This window comes from Wolffia australiana, chromosome 5, assembly GCF_029677425.1.
Source record: "Wolffia australiana isolate 7733 chromosome 5, ASM2967742v1".
Classification (NCBI taxonomy): Eukaryota; Viridiplantae; Streptophyta; class Magnoliopsida; order Alismatales; family Araceae; genus Wolffia; species Wolffia australiana.
In genome coordinates this window covers 21,314,007-21,324,401 of record NC_135839.1, presented here as the reverse complement: position 1 = coordinate 21,324,401, position 10,395 = coordinate 21,314,007, and the positions used below count along the sequence as shown (strand labels likewise).

General features: G+C 49.0%; 1 protein-coding gene across 1 annotated transcript; it reads left to right on the top strand.

The window, feature by feature from the left end:
* Positions 1–299: 299 nt before the first annotated feature.
* Positions 300–9,061, top strand: PPD5 (PsbP domain protein (Mog1/PsbP/DUF1795-like photosystem II reaction center PsbP family protein)). The gene is made up of 11 exons (XM_078576122.1): positions 300–446; positions 577–740; positions 939–1,056; positions 1,249–1,298; positions 1,424–1,491; positions 1,877–1,975; positions 2,048–2,107; positions 2,205–2,264; positions 8,552–8,606; positions 8,684–8,733; positions 8,843–9,061. Exons 1-11 carry the CDS (start codon positions 358–360, stop codon positions 8,939–8,941), a joined length of 912 nt encoding a protein of 303 aa, XP_078432248.1. The 5' UTR covers positions 300–357; the 3' UTR covers positions 8,942–9,061.
* The last annotated feature ends 1,334 nt before the right edge of the window (positions 9,062–10,395 follow it).

Genomic DNA, 10,395 nt, shown 5'->3' with positions numbered 1-10,395 from the left:
CTAACAACCAAAGATTCTTATACCCAGTTTGAAAGTCATTTAGCTTTGTTTCTCTAACTACCAAAGATTCTCATATTCAGTTTGAAAGTCATTTAGCTTTGTTTCTCTAACAACCAAATATTCTTATACCTAGTGTGAAAATATTTTCTACATCTTCCCAATAAGTCTTCATTATGTTCTGACCCAAACACAATCACCAATTTATGAAAATTTTCTTAGAAAATTGATGCCCATCAAATGCAATTCACATTCATTTTCATAATTTTTAGTTATTAGTCGATTTTGGACCATATTCATAATAAATACTTTGTGGATGTGCCTCTTTGGCTCCCTCCCTTGCAGCGGACGTGGGGAAAGATGGCTCAAGCTCTTCTCTCCCCGGCGCACGCTCCGCCAATTCGCTCAATTCCCGCTTCATCGTTTTCTTCCACCGAGCTTCTGCTAAGGTGTGCGCTGTTCCCTTCATTGTTCTTGATGTTTTCTGCTTTGTTCAATTTTCAGCTGAATTCGTCCTTATTCTCGATTTGACGATAATGGGTACTCTTTTTCTTTCTCTCAATCGTTCTATCTCCATAGGATATGCCACAAGACCGCCATTATAGGGAGGAAGAGCCGTACTTCCAGTTCTACGGGCGTCGTTGGTTGCTCGTCGACATCTGGGAAGAAGGGGGGTTTTAGCAAAAGAGAGCTTCTTTTGTCCGGCATTTCTTCGTCTGCCTTTTTCGTTTTCCCGCATTCCGGTGAGAATATGTTCCTATTTTCGCAGTATTGTCATTGGTTTTGTTGTACAGTGCATTATTTCGGGGTTTGGATTTCCAATAGACTTTACTGTTCGTGTTCTTGAAGCTATTTTGATTTTTAAAAAAACGTCTTCTTCTGTGTATCTGTTTTTTGAAGGCAAACTGATAACCGCTTGCATTTTTGTGTTTCAATCGTAGAGATCTCTGCTGCAACTGAACAGGAGAACGATGTTAAGACTACTAAGTTTGTGGATGAAATAAACGCTTATTCTTTTGTCTTCCCCGTTGAGATTCCAGGAAAGAAAGCATTCAAATGGTGAGAAACTAGATTTTTTTTTCGTTATTGTCACGATAGCTGCCAAACAACTAAGCACTTGCAATTGTCTTTTGTTTCTCTTAGCGTTTTGGTCCTAAGTGAAAAAATGTTTCATATACGATGAAATTTTATTTTGATTTGCCGGCGGATTGCCTGAATAACTAACATTATAATTCGCCGGAAAAAATGAAGGGTGGAATCCAGAAAACCAGAGAGATACTCATCTGCTGCCCCTCTGTCTCGTAAGTTTGAAGAAACTCGTTAATCATGAACTCCTCTAAAAGTTTCTTCTTCCTTGAAACTTCTCCTATCATCTTAATTTAATTGAGAGTAAGTCAAACATGACAAACTGTTACTTGCTCTGCAGCCGATGCCAGACAACGCATTGTGTCGGAACACGTTGACATGATCAACAATGTCGTCCTGTCCGTTTCAGTAAGTGGAGTGAGACATGCTTATATGTATCTCTCTCTCCTTATACATATATTTATGAGCATATCGATATATTGATCTTTCCATATTATAACCTGTTATTTCGAAATCATGACTATTGGCTGAGAGAGAATTATTTTAATATTTCAATGATGAGATTTCGTAAATGTGATGAATTGAATTATTCTTCAGAAGCTTTTTTTTGGGCAAAAAACACTGTGCCGGGTACAACCAACCCCTAGGGTTGTGCCCGTAGACCGATCCAGCCGTGCAATGGACGCCACCCAGGGAGATTTTATTTATTAAATGTAGTGTTCAACAGCGTTTATAGGCGTGGAGTGAGCGTACATGTCCCAATTCAGAAGCTTATATTATGTTCTTACTACAGGTGGGCCCCCCAAATTCAAGCTTTCTAACCGCACCTGATAAGAATTCTTGGGAGCCAAAAGATGTCGTAGATTCTATCCTCTCCGACAAGTCCACCTTGGTGCGTTAAAGGGAATAAAACTAAAAACATGGTGTTAAGCTCTTCATCTTACCTTGAGAAATTCGTGCACAGCGTGTGACAACTGGACAAAGGTTGGCAGAGAGCTCTGTCCTTGATGTTCATTTAGCGGAAGTAAGCTTTTACTAATGTTTGCTTTTTCTTTTATGTTGCTATCTAGCTTGGCGGATAGTCATCGAATATTGATTATCATAAAATTCATCTTTTTTAGGTTGATGGCGAGAAGTATTGGTGCTACGAGTACCTCGTCAGGAAATCGCCAAGCAACATTGTGAGCTCTTCTTGCTTTTGCTTTGCCACCATTATCACCATCACCATCACCATCATTCTCTTAATCGTCATTACAGCCAGTGATCTTTTTTTTTTTTTTTTGAGGAAAATAGAGAGAGTCCCCCAGAATAGGGACCCCCCGTTGCCATTGATATAATGACATAGAAAATCAAGTCATGCATTACAAGGGGGACGAAATCAGGGGGCCACAGCCACCTCTCTTCCAAAAATTTGCCAATCCCCTAGCGTCGTGCAGAATAGCATTGACGGAGGGAGGCCTCCCCTTGAAGATGACTTCATTTCGGTGTAGCCATATCGCCCAAAGGTGGGCGAAGATCCGTTGCCACTCCGGCTCCCGGCGGAACAGCCCACCACTGATGGAGTTCCAAAAGTCCTCTTCAGTAGCGGGGTCAACGCTACCCACCCCGGCCGCCTGCCACACAGCCTGGGCCGTCGGGCATCGGAAGAACAGGTGGCCACAGTCTTCCACCGCCCCGGAGCATAGGACACATTCGGCAGTATTCCCCGGGTACCAGCGTTGACGGAACTGTCGCGTCACCAGTCTACGCCGCAAGAGAAGCCAGCCGAAGATTTTCACCTTCTGTGGGATTCGCCGCCTCCACAGTATTCGACTTCGGGGTATGAGGGAGCGGTCTGCTGGACTCCCCTGTCCCCGCAGAATGCGGTATGCAGTTTTGGCCAAAAAACTGGCTCCTCGCCACTCCCAGGTGTCCCGCGCCCCTTCTTGCGGCTGCAAAGAGGCAATCAATCGCTGTAACTGGAGGAAGTCTTCCATTCGTTGCTCGGAAAGATGGGCAGGTAATGTTGGGCACCACGCATTGTCCCACATCCCCCGAACCGGGGCACTGGGGGCGGGCGAGAGACCATATAATCTGGGGAATAGGTCTCGCAGGGGCCCAAGACCGGTCCAATCGTCCAACCAGAATCGAAGGCTGGTTCCATCCCCTAGCTTCGGCCGAAAGAGAGGCTGAGCCTTGGCGAAGACCCCCCTCAGCCCCCTGATGAAAGCGGAGTCCCCTCGGAGGGGTGTAGCCCATTGCTCCCAGTCCATTCCCCTTCCGTAGCTGTCGTGCAGGACCGCCGTGACCTGATCTGATGGAGGCTGCATCAGTCGACGTACCCATTTGATCAGCAGAGCCATGTTGGTGTGCTGAATGTGCCTGACACCGAGGCCTCCCTGTGACGTGGGGAGACATACAGTGTCCCAGCTGACGAGGGCCACGCCCCTCGATTCCCCTTGACTGGGCCCGCTCCAAAAAAATCGCCGCATGCAGCTTTCAAGCCTTCTACGAACGCTCACCGGCATCCTGAAGACTGACATGAAGTGTAGAGGAATCGCGGCTAGCACAGCCTTCACCAAGACCAGTCGCCCTCCTCGAGACAAGAGACGACCTCGCCAGCCTCCCAGCCGCTGTTCAACCCTCTCCACCACCGGTTGCCATTCCCGTGCTCCAACTCGGCCATCAGTGAGAGGCAGGCCCAAATACCGAATGGGCAGGGAGCCAATCGGCGTATATAGAAGTTGGGAGCACTGACACAAATCTTCTGGAGATAGCCCGATACTGACGAGTGTAGACTTGGCCCTATTCAGTTTGAGTCCAGAGAAATCGGAGAAGATGTCCAGCAAGATCGAGAGGTTCTCAGCCTCCTCCACCGATCCCTCGATGAAAAAAGTAGTGTTGTCTGCATACTGAAGGAGTGGGATCCCGCTAGGCCAGCCAGGGGTGTGAAATCGTCTGAGCAGCCCCCTTGCACACAACCGTTCCGAGCACCGCGTCAAGGTATCCGCCGCCAATATAAATAAAAGCGGGGCCAGTGGACATCCTTGCCAGATACCCCTTTGGGGTTGGATCCAGCCCCCTTGAGGTCGGCCATTGACTAGGACTGCAAAAGTGCTGGTCGCTACGCAGAGCTTCATCCATCGCACCCAAACCTCCGGGAAACCACGCTTGCGCAATACATTCCATAGATATCGCATGTCAAGCGTATCATATGCCTTGGCGAAGTCCACCTTCCACATAAATCCGGAGGTGCCTGTTCGCCTCCAGGCCGCAAGAATTTCCTCTGCCACAACCACACTCTCCACCATGTGTCTACCCGGGACAAAAGCAGATTGAAGAGGACTCACTAAGTAGCCGATTACCTCGCGGAGTCTGTTGGCAAGTACCTTGGCGATGATCAGGTATATCGAATTGGAGAGAGCGATGGGCCTGAACTCTCCCACTTGTTCAGCTCCCGGACATTTTGGGATAAGCACGATATAAGCTTTGTTCAGCCGGTCCATCTCGCAGGTACCATTCTGGAATTCCTCCAAAGTCGTCATGACCTCCGGACCCACCATATCCCAGCACTCCTTGTAGAAGAAAATTGGCATGCCGTCCGGTCCCGGAGCCCCTTCAGCATTCAACCCACGAATGGCCAGCTGAGACTCTTCAGTTGAGAAAGGCTCGATTAGCTTAGTTCGTTGCTCTTCCGAGATCCTGGGTGCGTCGGCTCCAGACCACTTCCATTTGTTACGCGGTCCCCGACGGTAGAAAGCCCGAAAGTGGTTAGCTAGGGCACGTCCAACCTCCGTCTGGCCGCTGACCACTGTCCCCTCCACCCGTAAATGGTTGATCTTGTTCATTCTTCGTCTCCCACTTGCTGCTTGATGGAAGAAGCGGGTATTTGTATCCCTTGCCGCCAGCCAAAGCTGCCGTGATCGCTGTCGCCAGTCCATTTCAGTCTTTAAATCCTCCTCAGCCACTACGTCCCGATGGGCTTGACGCGTCGCCAACTCCTCCGCTGATAAAGGCCGGCTATCCTCCTCTGTGTCCCATCGTTGTATCTCCGCAAGAGCAGCGTCCCTGGTTTGGTTCCGGTCCTCGCGAATCTTCCGGCGGAAGTCGATGAGGTGTCGGCGGAGCCCTGTCAGCTTAGTAGCCAGCCGTGCCGACGCTGATCCGATAGCAGGAACGGTACCCCACCACTCGGCAACTCGCCTCTTGAAGCCCTCCTCTCGTAACCAGGAACGATCTAGCTTGAAATAGGGGGCTTTGCAGTTCCTGTTTGTGCCTGCCAGGAAATAGGAGTATGATCAGAAATAGGGCGGGGTCGGGACGTGACCTCTACGAGCGGAAACATCTCCAGCAGCGCGATGGAGCATAGGAATCGATCGAGCCGAGAGCGCACCAGAGGGCCTGCTGCGCTTCGCCAGGTGAATCGTCGGTCTGAGAGCCCCATTTCTTGAAGTCCACAGTTGGCCAGTAGGTTCCTGAACTCCGCCGAACCTGGGTCCATCCCCCCCAAGCCATTCGGCCTGTCCTCGGCCGCCACAGTCACATTGAAATCACCCCTAATGAGAATCGGGAGCTCCTGGAATTTGTGGGCAAAGGCGTAAATATCTTCCCCCAGTTCCCCTCTTCGCGAGGCCGGTGGTCCGTAGGCCGAGGCCACCACCCATGTCCGCACGTCCTCACGGTTGGACAAACGGGCCGCAACCACACGCCGCCCTTTCCACTCCTCCAGCTTATCAACGTCCTCCGCCCTCCAAGCCACTGCAATACCCCTGATCGGCCAATTGCATCACCGGTTGCGTGTGCTCCATCACCCCGGCCGAGGCGCCCACACTTGGGGTAGATCCTGCTCTAACATAGTCTCTTGGATGCACACCACCTTTGCCCCCATTCATTGATATATCTTCCCACTACTCTCGCCACGTCACGGAGGCCTCGCACGTTCCATGAGAGGCAATTCATGGGGAGGCTACCGTGGCACCCTCTACTGTCGAAGCCATCATAGCTCCTGCTGCCTCCGCAATCATTCTCGTCTTGGGATGTTCAACACGTTCTGGCGCTGTCCCCTGGGAGCTGGGCTCAGCCGCGATAGGGGCAGCTGGGGAGGTGGCCCCTTCGTCTGCCATGACACCTTCCCTTGTTGCTTGAGTCCATGCTTCTCTCCCCTCCGATGAGTCATTCTTGGCTGCTTGCTCTGGAGTTGCATCGCGCGTTGTCGGAGGATTGCGCCCCAAATTTTGAATGAGCGAAGAAACGCTCTCGGAGCCAATCGTGGAAAGTGCCGCAGACTTTTGCCTCCACTCTGTTCGGCCTGCCTGAGGCCCTGAGGTTCCCCTGGTGGACCGTCCGTCCCCTTCGATGCCTGTGGGGGGGTTCCTGACCATCACAAAGTTGGCCGATCGAGGAAGAGGAGGAGGCGGTGGGACCACCAAGAGCTGGACAACCGGGGCCCCTGGGGCCGCCTCGCATAAAACTGATCGAGGGAGCATGCCGACGTTGTGGGGTTCCACTTCAAGCACTATGATTAGAGGGTCTCCGCTCTCCAGCCCGGTGGATATAATCCGGCAAAGGCGAGCAAATTTTCGCACCATATGGGCTGTGTGTTCCACTGAGCGATATCCGAACGGAATGCCATGAACCTCCACCAAGATTGTACCGTTCTTTATCTTGCATCCCCCGTCTGTCTTTTTGACTCCCCGCCATTTGACTGTTCCTTGCGCCGGCATCTGCTGGTGCCATCCACAGATGTTTTCTCTTGCTGCCCGAGGCAATCTTCTAAGTAGGAATTGTTTCTCGTCCACCATTTGGAGTTCCGCCTGAAAAAGCGGGGCATAGTGTTCCGCCAAACCTGCTTGAACTGCCTCCAATGTCGGAGCGCCTCCTTGAACCTCCCCGATGAGAGAGGTGACTCTGAACTCTACGAAACTTCTCGAGTCAGCACGGCCTCCCAGCTTTAGGTTCATTGGGCACTCGGATCGGCGGTGACCTGTGCGTCGGCATCGGCGGCAGATTACTGGATCTCTGCAGTCTTTTGCGACATGTCCGCGTCCCAGGCAACGGAAGCAACAGTTCTCGTTGATTCGTTCAAGCCGTCGCTTCTGTTGTGTGGAATGCTCTTCTCGCTGGGCAAATCGGGCTGTCAAAGGGTGCGCACCAGAGCCAGCCCCACGCGGAGCTTCTCGGAGTATGTCTGCAAAAGTACTCCGTTTGCCAGCATCGGCCTCTGACCCCGCACGGCCTGGACTTCGCCGTTTGCCCGACCGGTCATTCGGTCCGTGGCGCGGGGGGGCCCGCCAGGCCCTACGGCCATAGCTTTGGCTTCTTCGTCGCCTGGGGCTAGGACTCGGGCGTCTTCCACTTCCCATCCCTCTGGAGCCGATGCTAAGTCGGCACACTCTGGCAAGATGCCCCGGCTCGCCACACTCATAACACTTCATAGCCGACCCCACATGTCGCTCCCGAGTATGGCTACCTCCCCCATGAGACATCTCAACCCTCCATCCATTTTTGCCATCAAGCTCACGGATAGCATCAAGAGCATCCCTTCTGTCAGCAAATTCAACAAAAGCATAACCTGGAGGTTTACGAGCCACCCATACACTTCTCAAAGCGCGTGAGGCCAAACTTGTCTTCAAGCTCCCTTTTAGTAAAACTGGCGTCCAGGTTTCCAACGTATATCCGTGCCATGTATTTTGCACAATCGCGCCAAAGGAAACCCTCAGCAGATCCTTCACGTCGGCGAGAGGGGTGGAACCCCGCTTCAGGAAAAAACGGCCGCCCTGAACCGACCGGCAGCGTCGCCTCCAGTCCTTTCTTTCTTCTTCCTCGGGCGCTAGGGTTTCCGGTTCTCGCTCGAGCTCCCTTCCATGGCAGAAATCTTCATCACCCTGGATGTGGAAGCTGGGTCGGGAGCCGACGGAGAGGCTGGAGGAGGCGAGAGTTTTTGCAGCAGACGGCGGAGGGGGGGCCGTCGGCGACGAGGCAAGTGCCGACGACGAGTGGGCCACCGTCGGGGCCGACGGCGGAGATCGTGCCCGACGGCGGAGATCGTCAAGCTCCGGTGGAGATCCAATGGTTTATTATATATACTGAGCCCCTCCTGGGACACATTACTGGTTGAGTCTTGCTTGCCGTCCACTATCTCTGGATCACAGCCAGTGATCTTTTATTTGGTTGATCAGGATGATCAATTGCCCTATCACGATAACCGGATCTATCTTGCCAAATGGAACCCACCAAATTTGCCCGCTCTAACTTCATCAATCAATTGGATCAATCGTCATAATGTATCCTGCCCAGTCTTTCATTATGGTTGATCAGTTTGATCAGACGTGATCAATCTGTTTGATCATCAGTTACCAATGGAGTTTGGATAGTCCAATAGATCATCACATATCGTTCTTAACAATGTTATTCAATCAAACTGATCAATCAATTATCATCATCATCAGTAGTCCATTGTTTGTATTATGACAATCATTATCATCATCAGGCACAGGCAGGAAATCTTTTTCGGCATTATGTGGCCTCAACTGCCGAACGGGATGGTAATACGCTGAATTTTTTTTATCCTAGTTGTCCCTTAGCTAATGTTTTAATGATATGCATCTACTGAATTGTCAAGGTTATCTCTATTCGTTGAGTGCATCAACCCTCAGCCAGCAGTGGGACTCTGTAAGGCCCTGATTAAGCGTATTTTAATCATAATTATTGTTCATCCGGCGAATCAAATGGTATATTGATTTGGGCGGTTTCTTTCTTTTATGGGTTCATTGACTTCCAGATGGGTCCTCTCCTGGAGAAGACAGTGGCCTCCTTCCAGCTTCTTCCCCCAACAGAGAACTACGTGCCTCCCTTCAAGGACCCGTGGAGATTTTGGTGAGGCACAAAACCTTGAGGTAGAGAGAAAAAGTGAGGAAGCTTCTTATTTTGTCCTCGCTATTTTGAATTATCTTATGTAGATGACGTAAGTAAGAGGAAGGGTTGCAACCTTCATGGAAAACAGCGAGCAATAAGATAACTGACCAAGAGAGACATAATAGAGCTTGTAAACTATGTCTAAAGAACAAGATAACTAACCACCAAAGACATGACAGATTTGTTGCGGAAAATTATCCAGAATCATCAGGTTTAGAGCTATCAACAGATCAAGTTATCCAGTTCTTAAAAAAAACAGACCAAGTTATTCTGTTTTTTTATGAAATTGTAGAGAGAAATGCAGAATGTAGCACGACAATGGAGGATCTCTGCCGCCTTGTAACATGATATTGGCAGTTTAAGGCCAAATTATTCCACACCACCAACATAAAATAGACAGATAAAGCAATACAGAATAGCAAAAAAATTATCAACCCTTTAAGATCCGGATGTATAAACAATCGTATATAAAAGCACAGATCGAGATGAATACGCTCTCAATAAAAAATACACCAAAACAATGTCGGACCATCTTTTAGGGTCAATAATTCCTCCTTCCACATTTTGGGTACTATATGTTAAGCTTTTTCCTTGCGGTGCTGGACCATGATTTCTTGCTTATTTGCATAATCGATGTCTTTAGAGCTGGTGATGTAGTCTAAGTTGATGGTGATGCATCTGGATTGGATCTCCTTGCAGGTGGAAATTGGTTTTAATGTTTGAATACCTTAATCTCATGTTTTGGATGTCTGTGATGTTGCAGAAATGATCCTTTGCCCCGTCTATCAGAGGCTGGTGTGACTTACAAACTCTCAACTTAACATACAATAACCCCCCATCTTCTGATGAGCTTCAAGAAGTTTTCTCATTTATCTCTGATATTAGTAATTGGCTTTTAGACTCTAAGTAGTGTTACTTATGGTATCTCTGTTAATGGGTGAAATGCTATGTATGCTCATAAAGATGAGCCTTCTTCACATGGTTCTTGCTCTACTTAGGGGCAATATCACTTTGAGATAATGGTAAGAAGCATCTAATAATTTTTTTCCGTTGCTATTGATGTTGAAGCGATCAATTCATTTCTAAAATAAATGGAACAACCGTGGTTCACAATAGTTGGGGAATATCCAAGTATGTTCATCATAAATGTGACATTCTTCACTATGTTAGGAACATAATGATCTTCCAAAGATACCATATCTGTCAAATGAAGCTTGAGGTTCACTATCCATATAGGGATCATTGTATTCTTTACAATGTTTCCCAACCTCAAGTTCATGTTTCCTTTATCTCAACTTTCGTCCACTTTTAAGCAATTAAAATATCCTTATGTTTCAACTTGCACTGAGCTATCTTATCAAGGTACTACGTGTAATTCATCTTCTAGTGACCTTTCAGACCACAGTGTAAAAATTTACT

Bases quoted from the DNA above. Each gene is read 5' to 3' on its own strand.
- PPD5 (XM_078576122.1), top strand. From the start codon at position 358: ATGGCTCAAGCTCTTCTCTCCCCGGCGCACGCTCCGCCAATTCGCTCA. The intron at 2,108-2,204 runs GTAAGCTTTTAC...CATCTTTTTTAG, and splicing joins TTGATGTTCATTTAGCGGAA to GTTGATGGCGAGAAGTATTG. The intron at 2,265-8,551 runs GTGAGCTCTTCT...TATCATCATCAG, and splicing joins GGAAATCGCCAAGCAACATT to GCACAGGCAGGAAATCTTTT.